Source organism: Numida meleagris, chromosome 5 (genome assembly GCF_002078875.1).
Source record: "Numida meleagris isolate 19003 breed g44 Domestic line chromosome 5, NumMel1.0, whole genome shotgun sequence".
Taxonomy (NCBI): Eukaryota; Metazoa; Chordata; class Aves; order Galliformes; family Numididae; genus Numida; species Numida meleagris.
The window spans coordinates 46,797,141-46,813,285 of record NC_034413.1 but is presented as its reverse complement, the minus strand read 5'-3'; the positions used below and the strand labels follow the sequence as shown (position 1 = coordinate 46,813,285).

The window sequence follows — 16,145 nt, the reverse complement described above, 5'->3', positions numbered from 1 at the left end:
TCTGTAGATAAAACTATGTAGTTTAAGGAGTTACATACTTAGTGTAACATCTACTGGCATAATGAACATGCACTTCAAAAATAGAAGCCAATTGGACGTCCATACAAAACAACAGGTATGGAAAAACAGAAACTATAAAGGTCATTCTGAAAACTATCCATAATATTCTTCTGTGTGGGTTTTCTGTTTTCCCTGAATAACGAGTACAGCAGCGTCTTTCTGAGTCTGTCCCAGTTTTAGAAACTGTGATTTTTTTTTTTCTTTTGAACAACTGCTCAGGAGAATAAATTAGGCGATATGGCATGGGGGTGGGGAGTGTCTCAAAAGAAAAGCTGACTAGAGGTGTGACAGGAGTTTGTTTAGCTGCTAGCCAGAAGACCTGTGCTTGGGAGTTTGGTGTAACTCCTTACTTGCAAAACTGCTCTAGTGTGTGATCATCAGAACATATGTACTCAGTCTCTGAGAGAAGGATACCAGCTGGCTGGCAGAAAAATACCATTGGCATTGCCTGTGTTCTTGTGTTGACAATGTCACAAGCTGCCCTCCCAGATGGAGAATTTGAATGAAGCCAGTTGTGGGTCATAAAGAAAACACTCCTCATTTTTTGTTCATCGCTCAATGATTGTTAGTGCCTAGATACTATCTTATTTCATGATCAGCAACAATAGTCATTTTGAAGATGTCTTTTACAATTTGCATTTGAGAGTAAGCAAAGCGCAGTAAACACATTAAGTTACACCGTATTTCTGCACTGTCTATAGTGATGACTGGGCTTCTGCATCGTTGAACATTTAATTTTTTTGATACAATGCCTGGTTCTGTTTTTTTCCTTAGGAACGCTTGGACCAGGGAATCTATCAAAAGTCAGCATTTGATGGGAGTCATAACTTTGCAGCTATTTCTCGACGCAACGGTGCCGTTCTTCAGCAGTTTGTAAACTGTGGCCCTCAGGAAAGAATAACAGGTAGTCTTAGGTATCTTTGTGTGCTAAAATAAAGTGCTTTTTTTCTTTCTTTTTTTTCCTCTTGAAATCCAGAGCCACTAGAAAAGCGTTTAATTAGAGTAAGTGCACACTATGTTACTTCGAGGCATGAAGATACAGAGAGGCTGGGAGAGCTGACTCAGAAGTTGTGAATTAGATTCCTGGCACAAATTCCAGTTTAAGTAACAGTTTCTAGCTCACTGCCCCAACACGTAAGGTTGGTTAAAAAACAAATGATGAGTGCAAAATATATGTTGTCAAAATGTTTATTTTCTATATAACTTTAATGAGTTCAAAGATTTTTTTTATTGAATGGTTAGATTTATGTCCCATGTTATTATCAATTAAATGAATTTATACAGAAGTGTAATATTCATAAAGTATACTTGCTTATTTTAAGCTAAAAGGAAAAAATTGTTCAAAGATTAGAACCTTTAAACCCCTTAACTTACCAACAACAAACTTTTTAAAAAAAAATGTACAAAGAAGATCCTGATGTATAAGTATATGCAAACATACCCATAGGATCTTTGAAGACCACATATTTTCCTGTTATCTCTCATTTCTAATGGCTTTCTGTACTATCTGTCCAATTTGTACCTGACTCAGCAAGATAGTAGATAGTTGAAAATTTTAAATATTTGAGGTGGTCTTGATGCTTCTAAACATATTCTTGTCCTTCAAACCAAGCACATGCTTCATGCTTAAATACAGTAGGGGAAAATAGATTTCTTTGTAGTTGAATTATGCATGATTTTTCCCCCTGAACAACTGTGGGACCTGGGTGGCCTGCAAAAAAGTAATTTCATATATTGCTTCTATGACTGTTGGGGGGGTGCTTTTAACCAAAACCAAAGAGACTGTATCTACAGCTCAAGAGAAATTCCCAGGTAATCTAGGGGTAAATCATTTTGTGTTTACATCAGTGTTTTGGAATTGTGACTCCAGGCAAAGAATGGCAGATTTAGACTCAAGCATTGTAAAATCTCATCTCTTTTGGTTCAGATCTACATTGTATTTCTGTTGTTGGCATTCTTACTGATTCTGTAGTCAGAGAAAAGGGTCATCCTTAGAGCTAGCCTGCACTGTAGAGTTAGCTATTGACAAAGGATTACGAAATAGTAATGACCTTTATAGCCTTTCTTTAAAAATGAATAAGCAACTGCTTTGGTGCCACCATTCCAGGTAAATGGCAAGAGGTAACCTGTCACTTAAATGTAGTTGAAAACGAAATTTGTGGAAGAGTTGATCTTTTAAATGAAGGTTGTCCAACTATGATCAGAAAATCGGATGAGTAATTCATATCACATTCATAAAACAGTGTTTTCAGTAAATACTGTTTTAGTTAAAGTATAATGTAATGGTATGAAGGTATTTATTTTAAGGGCTTATGGTTATTGATTTATGCAAAGACTTAAAGAACTACTATTCTGAAGAATTTTAAGAACAATCAGTGAAATTCTGTATGTATTTTTTTAATGGTTTTTCTTTCGGTCCTGTGATGCTTACAGCTTCGGACCTTGGCCTGTCAAGCAATGCAAAACATTAAAAAATTTGCACAGTTTCATATTCTGTGGAAGCAAAAAAGGAAGAGATGTGGATAAAATATTGAGCACTCAGAGTTCAGCTTTGTTTTCAGTTGTTCAGTTAATATTTTTTTAAAAAAAGAAGTAATAAGCAAGGTGGTCAGTAGATTTGATTTATTATTATATTTTCCTGAGTAGAATGTAAGTGAATTTAACAGGTAGAGAAAAAGCTTTTAGTATTTTTAAAAGGAAGAAAGGAGAAAAATTTTGATGGCCTCAGAAGTGTGGATGTGGGACAGAGAAAGGATGCTCTGCAGTGCTGCTGAGGGCTATCATAAGGGAAGGCTTGGCATGGCTAGAGCTTCCAAAGGGACAGCAAATGACAAAGACTTTTCTAGCACTGCTGGGAACCTACTGGAAACATCATTTTCTTGAGATTTCTGTAAAAGATTTGGCATATGATGTGTAAATTTTATGTGGTCTTGATGAAGAACCACACAGGCTCTTTCAGCTGAAAGTGTGTCTGAAATAGGATTCTAATTTGAAATTTTCGTGGTGAAAGAGACTTTGGTTCTACAGTAATCCTGCATATTGTAGAAATATTTCTCTAATTTTGGAGCCATAGTATTAACTATTGGAGAGCTAATCTTTCTTCATTCCATATCAACGTGTCACTTATTTCCGGTTACTGGTTCAAAAACATTATTTACATTGTTTCTTATATAAGTCCCTGAAGACAAATGTAAAGGCAAAGTACTGCACATAGGCCCAACCTCATTTAACTCCGTTATGAACTTTAGGCTGTCTGTTAAAGAAATAAGTCAGACTGGCTGCACTTCTTATGACAGGCAAGAACAGCTCCCTGTTGCACATTGTTATGGCGTACCATCCAGATCGTGGATGTGAAGGTCCAGCTGGTACAATATCACACGCAAATAGTAATGAAAGGTAGAAGAGATTTTTAATGTAATTCTGGATCTAATGCAACAATTTAATGATATGAGCCATATTACGTTTAATAAAATGTCACTTTCTCAATTAATGTTTTCCAAGAAGTTATTTCTAGTATCATTCTCTGCTCCTACCAATAAAACTCTTCTAAAAGCTCAGCAAAAATACACTGAAGCTTGGCTTGCTAATACTGTTGTCTGTTTTAAAAGCCTTTTATTATACATGAGCAAGAAAAACTAGTGTCTAGGGAAAAGTGGTTATAGCCGAAACATTCCATTTTTTTTCTTGCCTGTGGATATTTAAATAAAGGGGGAGGGAGTACTGATCCAATATTGAATTGCCAGTGTTTGTTCTGTTTTTTGCATGAATAATACTTGCTGCCTTCAGGTCCTCACTTCTTTTGCTGCCAAGCTGTTGCACAGATTCAGTGGCTTTTTTTAGAAAAACCTCTTTGAGAAACAATACTTCAGTGCCAGCAGCTTTACATTTCTGGTGCTGAAAGATTACTGGAATGTGTTTCATTAGAGATTCTTACATATTTCTTATCACTCTTTATTATACACGGTTATAGGGAAATGCCATCATCTCTCTGCTTTAGTAGTAGAATAATCATAAAATACCTCTGCTACCACTAACGGCTGAGTCTGTGGTTGTACAAGCATCTGTGTTTTCATACATGTGATAATGCCAAGATAGAAAAATTAGAAAGTTATATTTTTTAAATAGCATCTAACTTTTGCATGTAAACATTACATGTAACTTATAAAGTAATTCTAATCTGAGGGATACTCTGAAAGTATTGCCTCCTATGTTACCATGTTGGCCCATGATGTAAGAGACAGGTGTTGGTGGTCTGGCAGTAGAGGCTGAACCTTCCCACCAGTATTCTGTTAGATTTTGTTGTGTGTGACAGATGGCAACAGAGGGGCAGTCTGACACAATGGCATCTGACATGAAAGTGTGTATGGAGCAAAGGTGTGTCACTGGATTCCTCCATGTGGAAAATATGGCACCCTCTGACATTCATCAGTGTTTGCTGAATGTTTCTGGAGATCAGAGAATGTGAGCACAGTGAAAGTTGGACTGTGTGGGCAAACAGTGGGTCACCTCCACTGGTGCAGATTTCTGCAAGCACAGCATGCAGGCTCTTGTTCATCAGTGGTGGAAATGCATAGCTGATCCTGCTGACTGTTGAAAAACAGTGTTTTGTATCTTAGAATTTGCCCTTTCAAGTAGTGTCATTGTGCTCTTTGTATAAGTTGTGGTTTCCATGGAAACAAATAGAATGCATTACTTTTTGAGCAACCTACATATTTATTTATTTTTAATATTTATAATGATTTTGATGCTATGGAGAGTTGTAAGCCATGTTGGTTGGAGCTGGGAGTGGTGATGGGCCTCGTTTAACACTACCTTTACACGGTCTAGCAGTTTTGTACGAGAACCAAAACTATGCTGTGACCAAGCCTGTGGGGAGGACAGCTCAATATTGAACGACAGCGCTGCATAGTATTTTCATCTCCTCATGTTCAAACAGTTGTGAGATCTGCAAGAGTAAATCCTGAGCCTGAAAAAGTAGTTTTGAGGAATATATTTTTATTTTACTTTTTGACCACCATAAGTATTTACTTTCCTAAACTGCTTAATATCTGAAAATTCAGTGCATTTTGTTAGTGGTTTAGCTGTTCTGATTTCTTGGGATCTGCTAAGATCTTTTCTCATTTGATCCTGCTTTCATTTTGTTGGGATCTACAGTTACCTGTGGTCACTCCTGATTCTCCCAGGAAGTTGATTGTTTTTCCATTTCTTCTTGTCTACTGCAAGAAAAATGCCAGTGAACCAGTCACTTATACAGCGTTTGCGATCTGACATACCAATTACTGTGGATCAAAGTTAATAAAGCAATGCAATCAGTACCATCCCCAACTATGGTCACTGGAGGTGGCTCAGAGGAAGAGGGTAAGACAACAGGCTAGGTAGGGTATGGTATCATCATGCATATGTTTTCTCCTTTGAGTAGTTGATGGTTTAGGGACTTCCTGAATCAGAAGGTCTGTCTAGACCATCATGCTTTTGATACCTTCCTGTCCCTTCGTCATTTCTCTCTCTCTTTTTTCTTTTAACTTGGTTTCCAAATTATTGTCATGGCAATGAGATCCATGAGTTCACTGCATGGGAAAAACTGCTGCTTTGTGATTTTCCTAGATGTGCTACTTGATAATTACACTGAGTGCCTTCTTGTTACTTTGTGTGAGACAGTGAGGGTTTCCTTTTCACCATGTGCATAGTTGTTATGATTTCATAGACTTCTTTTATATCCCCTTTTATTGCTTGCTATTCTAGTTGAAATAATCCCACTTCACGTCCAACTATCCTTACCACCTTTTTAGTATGTTTCTGAATTACATATACTACATTCTCTTTCAAATGGGAAGAATGAAAGCCTTACATGCTATTTAAAAATGAACGCACCATTAACTTGGAGAATGAGATGGAGTTTTTGGACTTTTCTTAAGACTCTGAATGTCTCTTTACTTTTTGAATTCCCTAAGCATATATTCAAAGAAAGATCCAGCCCACTTCTGTGTTATTGTTCCTGAGTGCCAATCGCTGATGAAATAGTCTTTGTGTACATGTCAAGAGTTTTCCCTTACTCCTGTGTATATCACTTTGCAGACACAAGCATGGAATTTTGCCTGTGTTTTATTTCCTACCCGCTATACTGCAATGCTTTATGCAGAGCTTCTTAGTCAGTTTATTTTTGGCAATTCTGAATAATTTTACATTAGTAAAATCTTCTGATTCACTTCATCTTTCAGATCATTTAATTACATTGAACAGTACAAGTTTCCTTTTTCAAAATATTTGTTTTACTGTAAGAACTCACCGTGTATTCCTGATGTTTCCTGTCCTTAAAGACCTGAAAGAATGTGATCTAAATGCAGTAAGTCAGGGCACATATATGTTGGGTAGCTTATCTGTTTTCTGTGTCATACTGAGAATCCATTGTTATTTTAAGGTCTTGTTAGAACTCTTCTCCTCATCTACCCACCTTCCCTTTACTCTGAGGAAGATCTCACTTATCCTGGGAAAGAGTTGGAACTATTCCTTGTTTTTCTAATCTTTGTCAGGCTATCCAGCCAATAGGAGGCTCACAGTTTATAGGATCCTTGAGCTAATAGCGTGGTTTTGCTGTTTTTGTTTGTTGCTTTAATTTGATTTTAGGAAACTACTTCAGTGTGCTTATGTAATGGATATCTTCTCTTGCAATCTGGCTTAGTGCCCTCCCTTTAAACCATTTTTCTCGCAAGTTAGACTAGTACTTTCAGACAGGATTGTGCAAAAAAACCCAACATATTCAATGCATCAAAACAGGTCACATGAAACTGTGATATGCAGGTATTTGTTAAATCATTATCTTCCATTGAAACCCAAGAATTATTAAATATCCTTCTTTCTAGTGAGATTTTAGAGGGTTGAAGATGTATTCTGCATTGAAAAATATAGAGACTTCTTGTAAGATCAGACCTTTATATTGAAAGGCTTGAATTTACAGGACAATAATGAACTGGCCTGCAGTGGGCACAGCTCTCATATTAAATACTGCATGTATGCAAGTGTTGTTGCTTAGCAAACCACTGAGTGGTTTAATTGAGTAGTTTGTGTTTTTCTTGGTTGGAAGTAATTTTCTGGTGTGAACAGAATGTCTTCAGTAGAGGTAAAGAAGAAATTGCCTTAATAGCAGGAAAATGAAGATTGTAATTCAAAAAGACCTCTTTCTTCTCTTGCCACGGAATAACAGAATTTTTTTCTTCTCCTGAATTCTTTGTTAAGAGTTCTCTGCTGTACGTGAAGGATGGTAAATGCTCCCCGTCAAAGGAAATTAAAGCATGAACTTCGAATCAGTGAGGATGCAGCTGTACAGTAGAAGTGAAAATTTCTTGCGCTCAACTTCACTATAAGCACAAAGTTTCCATGTATTTGTCTTCAATTATGTATATGCAAATCTGAAATCAGCTCTTCAGGAAATCCCAAGGGGCATATTTTCTGCTTGGTATGATTTTAATTCTAGTTTAGTTAGTTTAGGGATTTGAATAATTTGTGAGTCGTTTCAGAATTGCTTAAGGCCTTCCAGTCCAGTTATTGATCAGTGAACTGGTATAATGTACGTCTTTCTGCAGCTTATTTTTTTTTTAACACAGACACCCCCTTTTTTTCTTAATTTCAGAGTTGCCAGTGTCTGATTGTGGCAATTGTGAAAATGAAACTCCTCCACCTCTGCCACCACACCCTAGTGAGGATCTGCTGAATGAGGATCGTAACCATAGGTTGGAGTTCATCTATTTTTCATATTTACAGCCCTGATTGCTAATTAATGATTGTGATAGTGTGGTTCTAATTAATTTTAAAATCACTTATTATTTTGCAAAATTTGTACTATTGTTTTTACAGTCACCTGATCCTTTAATATAAACTGATAACGTTATTCTGGCATTTAGTGCTTTGTTCATAAGCTGCGCTGTGCCTCCTGTTTAAGGTCTATGGGTCACATACCCAGCATGTGTTCAGCAAAACAAGAAGAATCCCAAAAACATACATCCAATTAAAAAAAAAAAAAAAAAAAGTGAAGCATAGGTGCAGTGCCTCAAGACACTTAAAGCTTTAAAAGCCCTAGCCAAATTCACTTTGTAGGAACTTGAATCTTCTTATACAGTGTGTCAGCTTAGGAAGTTAAATTTCAATGAGTGTGAACATTGCCGTGTATAGGAAGAAAGTTAACAATGGACATTTTGCCAATTATAAATGAGTAGGTTATTCAGATATTTTAAGAATGTCTTTTTTTGAAGCTGATGTGCTTGATGTCAGCTACAAACTTTAATTTCCTTTGCTGAGTACAGATGTTTGGAAGTAGTGCAGAAAATAAGTGTAAAAGTGATAAAGCTCTTGCTGACTTACACCATGAGTTAAGAGCATGGATTTCTCTCAAGTAGCACAAGTTACGCATATTTCAGCCTATCATACTTTCAGTATGGAAAAACTCAGCATTGAACACAGCTTACTCACTTTGTGTGTATTTACATTTGAGATAGTCATGTGACTATTTTATGTTAATGAAAAGAGGAGAACATACCTTTCAACAAAGTCTTAGCTGTACTTTTGTCCTTGTGTTTATCGATGTGGTTACAAACCAATCTTTAAATGACCAACTGCAGATAGTTTCAGGGAGTACATATATATTTTTTTTATGGATACCTCATATTCTTCTTTATACTAATAGTAATTTCATTATAGTGATTTCAGAATTTCTTGTCTCCCAGGCATGTAGATATGACATGGTAAACAAATAAAACTCTACCTGGACTAATGGAAATCTCCATTGAATTTCCAGCTGCAGTTGTTTTCTAGAATCTATTGCTAATTTTTCAACAAGCTGGGAGCAAAAACATTCCCTTAAATGATGATGATAGATTAGGAGGATGATGTATTTAAAGGCCCTTTCTGCCTCCTTGACTTTTTTTCCCCAGAGTTGTATTGGTTTTCCACTTGGATCATAAGTTCTGTTGAAATTGAATTGCTGTGGAAAGTCAAGCAGTTTTCACTTAAAATGAATTATGGTGAAACAAGCAAACCAAAAATACTACAACAACAACAAAAATGCAGGAAAATTTTTGACACTGTAAAACCTTCTGTATTGATTGAAGAGTTTAGAAATAAATGTTTATAATTTTGGAAGTTTTTGATTTTATGGTAAAAAAAAACAACCTCTTATTGCAAAAAGATGGGGAATTTTTCAGGTGTCTTTCTGTGAGGTGCTTTGACTCTTCACAGGTGAAAGTTACTTTGAGTTTCACTCATGTGGAATTTAGAAATGTTTAGATATTTGTCTGCCTTGATGCAAATTCAAATATTTAAAAACAAAAACTATACATGTTATCTTAGGATTCTTCAGAGAATTATCACCCTCCATAAGACCGCCAGTCTTCAGCCTCTGCTAAAGCGTTAGGTGGCTGTATGCTTTTAAAACAATTTTAGATTAAGAGATGAAGTAGAATTGGAAGGGGTACACTGGTGATATTTTCCCCAGCTTTCTGTAGCATACTATTTGGAAATGCAGTGGTAAAATGGAACTAACAGAATATGCACACAGAAAAACACCCTCGCAAAGTACTTGTATGTTCCTGCTTTCTTCTACTTAATAAAATATGAATTGTGTAAAAGCAGCAATTATCACTAAGCATTTACATTTGTATTTGCATTTGCGATGAAAAACAAGTGACTAGAGGTGCTAAGTCTCACAAAGGAAACTTGAGGATCAATAACTGATTTTAAAATGAGTGACTGCAAGCAACTGGAAGAAGAAATACATGTATAGTGTGCATGTTTTAATTAGATCACTTGTGTTTTGAGCTGGTGCCTAAATATTTTACATAATCTTTTTTTCTGCAGCCCTACCATAAATTCAGCAGTGTATTTAACAGATCAGCACATCAACTTCAGATCTTTGACACCAGCCAAGCAGTCTGAATCAATTAATCTGAAAGCCTCAAAAAGCATGGATCTGGGTAAGAAGGGGTGGGGTGACATATAGGTCAGCTTTTTAGCCTCAGCACATCTGCACCATCTCTGTTTCTTGCTTTTGTTTCTTAAGCACAAACATCAGGGAGTGAGTTCTGCAGAGAAGCTGCGGTGACAGGGACAATGTTCTGTCTTGTAGCATCTAATTGCGAGTACCATTTTTATTAAACTGAAGAAAAGTTTATTTCTCTTTTCTTAAGGGCCATTCTATCTATTGTATTGAAATGTTAGCTGAGGAGAAGAGGGAGCTTTGTAAAAGTGCGCAGGAAGAATAACTGTACAAGTTTTGTGTGTCAAAAAATATAGCAAAACAGCAATAATAAGAGGCTTTTTTTCATATAAAATATAAGTAATTGCAAAACTACTGTGGACAGAGGCTAACTTTCTTAAAACAAGTTGTGTATTTTTCATTGACAATGACAAACACAGGCAATCAAAGTGCTGCAGTAAATCTTTATAAATGCTTGAAGAGTAGTAAGGTTATGGTCCTCTACCCATCAAAGCTGCACAGAAAATCTTACAGGCTGGGTGAAACAAAGTAAATGGTTCTTTCAATATTGATAAAGCATTTGTGAGTGAAAAATTGAAGGGTTATTGCAGTTGAAAACTGTGTCATGTTTTGATGATAGTTCAAGGGAAAATTTGCAAGGTTCTTAAGCCGTGAAGAATCAGAAACCAAATAAGCATGCCTTTTGCCTTTTAGTTCTTTGTGGCACTAGTCCTTTATCTTTCATTTTCAGACTGAAGTGTAGAGGGAGTAACTTAGGGAACTATCATTAGGGTGTGTTTAACAATGGATTTATGTGTTTTGTTGGATCAGACTTCATAGACAATGAATATATTCTTATATTGTGTTGAGAATCACCTGTTGTGATTGGTATTTTTTTTCTTGAAATGTTCAAAATTGGTCTTAGTTTTTGTACTGTTGATTTTTGTTGTCTTAATACTGTAGTATTATTTTAATGTACCATTAAATGTGTGTGCTTCTGTAATGGGGTGTTAGGAAATTGAAACAACTACTAATACATGGTAAGGATGATTTAGGGGAGTTTCTTAGGCAAAAAAAACACGTCAATTTTAAAGTTACTGTATGACTTGACCAGAAATGTGTCCACTTGCAATTCTGTTCCACCCTTTTGACAAAGAAGAATGCATTAGATGGATTTTTTTTTTTTATGTTTAGTGTTACTGCTCATACTGAAGAAAGAAATGAGTTTATAGACCTGACTACTTTAGGTATTTTGTGTAATCAGCACCTGGACGCTTTCCTGTGCAACCTACTGTAGGGATCCTGCTTTAGCAGGGAGGTGAACTAGATGATCTCCAGAGGTTCTTTCCAGCCCCTATGATTCTGTGATTCTGGAAGGTAGACAAAATAATGTTCAACTTCAGAAGGCCTTTTTTTTTTTTTTTTTTGGCTTATTTACAGCTCCCACAGAAGTCATTATGAAAGAATGCTTGTAAGCAGCAATATAATATTAGGCAATGGGAATGTGCTTGAGAGCATGTTCATAACTGCCAGGTAATTTGCACTTCCTTTCCTCCAGTTCTGTGTTCGTTTATATTGTAGGATTCAAAGCAGTATGAACAATCTGCTTTTGGTACGCACAAGTGATGCTTTGAAAATGTACATGATTTACTAAATCATAGTGGTTAAAAAATAAAAGTGGATGTGTAGATGTCCTTAATGTCTAAAAAAATAAAATAATAATTGTTGCTTGTAGAAGATAGTTGTTGAAAATGCAAATAAAACCAAAAGGGATAATGATCAGTCTGATGGGAAACACTCATGTTTTATGCTCCTTGTGCATGGTGACATGATAGACTTGTGTATTCTGAAGGTAAACTTGACACAGTTGTTTAAAGAGCTGGAGGAAGGAATATGATGCAATGGCACGCATGAAGATTTTGTTTGTTTTTAAAAAAAAAAAAAAGTTAATTTCTGCTTTATTAAGGAAATGTGCTCAATTTTTATCGTTTTGGTAAGGCTACTAGTTACTTACTGGGAAAAAGACCTGAGAAAGAAACCTGAGTAGAAAAATAAAGCTAGGACCATTTACATTCTTTAGTAAGTAGTGAAGCATTGCGTTCAGTTTTCTACTTTATAAAAGAAATTAATTAGAAGCTTTTGGCTGGGGAAGGGAAGAGAAATCTGAGTTAAATAACTGCAATATAAACACTACTAACGCAACTAAAATTTCAGGAATTTGGTACCTAAAACTTTGCTTCCAAATAGAGCATTCGCTTAATGTTCACTCCAAAGTGTATATTTGGAGAATGAAGTTATTAGCTTACTTTTATATTTCTCATATTATTTTACTGCAGTCGTCACCCATAGTAACTTCTCATCCCAGCGTGCTGCTGAGTACCTGTTATTGATTTCACTGTGATGCTTGCCAGCACAAAAAAAAGGGTGGGAAGTGCTGCTGTCTTTATCTTTCAGACCCAGAGTTGCAGGTTGTGAGAATGACTGGTTGGTACCACAAAGAAACTTTGTAGGAGATTTGGGAACAAAGGATGTTTTTGCTGTCTGAAAGTATAACCACTGGGCCCTCTTTTTCCGGTTGTCGTGTGATGCTGTCTCCTTCTGTTCTAAAGTTTTGCTATTCCTTTCCAAAATAAATAATATGATGAATAGAAAAATAACAGAAATAAACTCTAGAAGGAAAGCTTTGAGACTTCACAAAATGTGACTTAAGTGCAGTTTCTTTCCTTTTAAACCAAATTGTCTCTAAACTGGATGTCACCACAGATGTGGAAAGACATAGCCTGTCAGTCCTTGAAGACGTAAGGTCCAGAAATCACTGGGATATCTTTAGACAAAAGCAACATCGTAATCTCTTTACAACAGAATTAACGTAATTTAGAGTATAAATGTGAAATCTGTACTGCTATTCACTTGGAAATCATTGCACTGTACCTTGGAATATGTTTATAATACATCAATTGCATAGTTATGAGATGAAAATGGCATGGATTTCATGATGAACCTGATGTTCATCTTTTCTATATACGTTGATCACTCCAAAAGTAATGCCTCCTATTTATTTCCATGGAAACTACAACAGATTCAAAGAGCACAATGACATTATTTGACAGAGCAAATTCTGAGCTACAAAATGCTATTTTTCAACGTAGTCATCACCGTTAGCTATGCATTTTTGCCAGCACTGAACAAGAGCCTGCATGTCACATTTGTAAAAATCTGTATGGCTGTCTGGAACATGGCTTGTCTTTTGCATCACTGTCACCACTGCTGAAAAGCACCACCCACCACCTCACTGTGCTCACATGCTCTGTTTGCTCTCCAGAAATGTTTACCAGACACTGACGAATGTCAGCGAGTGCCATTTTTTCCACATGGAGGAATTCAGTGGCACACCTTTGCTTTATATGCACTTCCGTGTCAGATGCCATTGTATCAGACTGCCCTTCTGCTGACAACTGTCAAACCACAACAAAATGTAATGGAATACTGGTGGGAAGGTTCAGTGTCTACTGCCATAACACCAACAGCCGCCTCTGTCGTCATGGGCCAACACTGTAAAATAGGAGGATTACTTATGGAGCAGTCCTTCATATTTAAGGCCCAGAAACTTTTGAGTCCTTTATCTGTTTTCCAGTCATATTTGTTTGCAAAATCATAATCACTGTAATTGTAAATTAATACCCTCAGTGAAGAATATCAGGAAATAAAGAGAGGCAATGTAAAAGTGTGCAGTACTGTTAACACATAGCATCATCATTCCACGTTATCAAATCTTGCAATTAGAAGGATATGGCATGTGCAGAGAAAGCTGTAAGTTAATTGTTAGTAGGAAGAAATGGTTTAGTTTGTTGACTGATGGTATGTTTATGTGTTGTTGATTGGACAGCTGGACAGGAGCAGGAGACATGAACCACTGCCATTTGATTGCTCCGGCAGGGCTCATGTGTGTGCCATGAGTTGTATGAACTGGCATGAATAAAAAATGGCAGTGTCTGGAGATGGTGTATTTGATGGTCTCCATTTAACTGTAGGTGAGTCAGTTTTTGCTTGAATACACTTAAAGAAAAATCAGTAGTACGTGTGAGATACTGCTGTAGAATATCTTTTTTTTAAAAGTACAAATAAGCAGCTATAGTGGTCGTGGGGTGTTTTCTTCAGTTTTGCTTGGACAAGCAGAAAATTCTGCCTAATATGTATAGATGTCTTCGTACCAGGTGTATGAGGGCAGCTGAAATGTTTGCAGTGTGACCTGATCACGTCATTGAGGCGGTGGTCAAAGGCTTCTTAAAATTTACTGCTTCATTCAGAATGCTAGGATACAGAATAGTTTTATCTCAGCTATAAGTCCTAATGTACTTCCCTGCTGCTATGTTAAGATAATGACAGTACTTTCTGGGTTACTGGTAGAGTTCATATCCTGTGTCCTACAGTATACTTTTTCTTTGCCTTGTCTACTTTTATTTTGAACTGATGACAAAAGAGCATCGCCACACATTCCCTTTTATTAATTATAGCACTTGAAATGTCCATTTGGTTGCATAATTTCTTATGGATGATGGTGCTTGAATGTATTAGCAAGGAAAAGAAGTGTCCTTTTACCACGATTTCAAGAATTTGTGCAGACCAGCCAGTGTCTGACTTGGATTGCTTGCTTGTTCTGATTAGATTTGGACTACTTGCCAAGTCTGGATTTGTGCTTATAGTATCGTGTTAAAAACCATTTCTGAAACAAATTCAGAAATGCTAGAAATAAATTTGGTATTGTGCCTTCCCACTTCAAGAATAAGTGGTACTTTTTAAAATTGTTATTTAATGGCAGATGAAAATGAAGAAATCAGTGTCTTCTATACAAGTCATTGGAAGGATCATTTTCCCTTTCCTTCTATACACACAGATTTTCCCACACATTAGCATGCTTTTCTAGAAAGTAACTTCTGTGTAACAGTTCATCAGAATTCATTTTCAATAGTGTTTTTTCTTTCTTTTAACTATATTACAAAGGAGACAGAAGAACAATATGGATTTTATTGTGTTGTATTAAAAGAAAGAAAGAAGAGAAAAAGAAAGGGAAGAATGTTTTCTTTATCTCCAGCGCTTTTATTTTCCATAAATCTTTATGCACAGGAATTATTTAGGCTATGCAGAAATATAACTGTAGCCATGGGAATTGTATTCAAAAACAAGGAAGTGTGGCTTGTTTTAACCTGAAGCAGCATGAAATTGAATCATATGAGTGTATAGCAATATTGTTGTGTGTCAATTCAGGCAAAGTGCTTTGTAGCTCTATATTTAAGAATGTTGGTATAATGACCCATGACCACTATCCCAAGGTACTCTCTCTTACTTTCTCCATAAAGAGCAAAAACCCATTGGTCTTAACTGATTAAGTTCTAAAGCCTGAAGAAGTGAAAATATACTTTATTTTAAATGTGAGTGAAATATTATTTGCTAAAACAGAATTTGACCTTCGAGCATATTTATTGAAGATGTCAGCCAGCTTCATTTATGTATTTAAGAATAATTATTAAGTGAATATGCAAGATATGAGGTATGGAGTATTCTGCCTTAAAGCCATTATTTAAGTATATGCTCATTTCTTTTTTTATGTAGGGATGAATTAGATAACAGTTCATGCTTTTAGAACACCTCAAAATAAAGATAAATTGATGCTTCTAGAAGGATGTGGGAAATGCAATTGATGCTGTTATCTTTGTGACTGGCTCCAAACAGGTTATCCTTATTCTGATTGCAAATTTGGATATTGTAATAAATATCTCAGGAGGTGACCAAATGAGAGCCAAGCAGATTGCTTATTGGTTAAAGCAATGATTTGATTCTCATGCAACTGAAAGAATATTTGGAGGTCCCCAAAAGTGCTTTGCTATTTAAAATCTATGTTTTTTTTTTAACCAGGTTGTGTGTATGGAACCAACTTTAAAACTGCATTTAGAAGTTATCTAGGTTCATAGGAACATCACTGTTGAAAAGATGGGTCAGAATTTGAGTAGGCTTTTCAGTGTTATTGGGTTATAGTGATAATTTAACAATCATCTCTTGAAGAGAAGGACTTTTCAGAAATGAGAATGTCATACGTTTAGGAAAACCAATGATGTGTATGGCT

At 36.0% G+C, this 16,145-nt stretch overlaps 1 protein-coding gene across 1 annotated transcript in view; it reads left to right on the top strand.

Moving 5' to 3' along the window:
* Window positions 1-16,145, top strand: part of PARD3B (par-3 family cell polarity regulator beta) — a 374,909-nt gene that overhangs the window by 185,648 nt on the left and 173,116 nt on the right. The window contains exons 13-15 of the mRNA XM_021398013.1: window positions 835-964; window positions 7,688-7,787; window positions 9,907-10,022. Of these exons, the coding sequence (XP_021253688.1) occupies window positions 835-964; window positions 7,688-7,787; window positions 9,907-10,022 (346 nt within the window). The remainder of the gene's footprint in view (window positions 1-834; window positions 965-7,687; window positions 7,788-9,906; window positions 10,023-16,145) is intronic.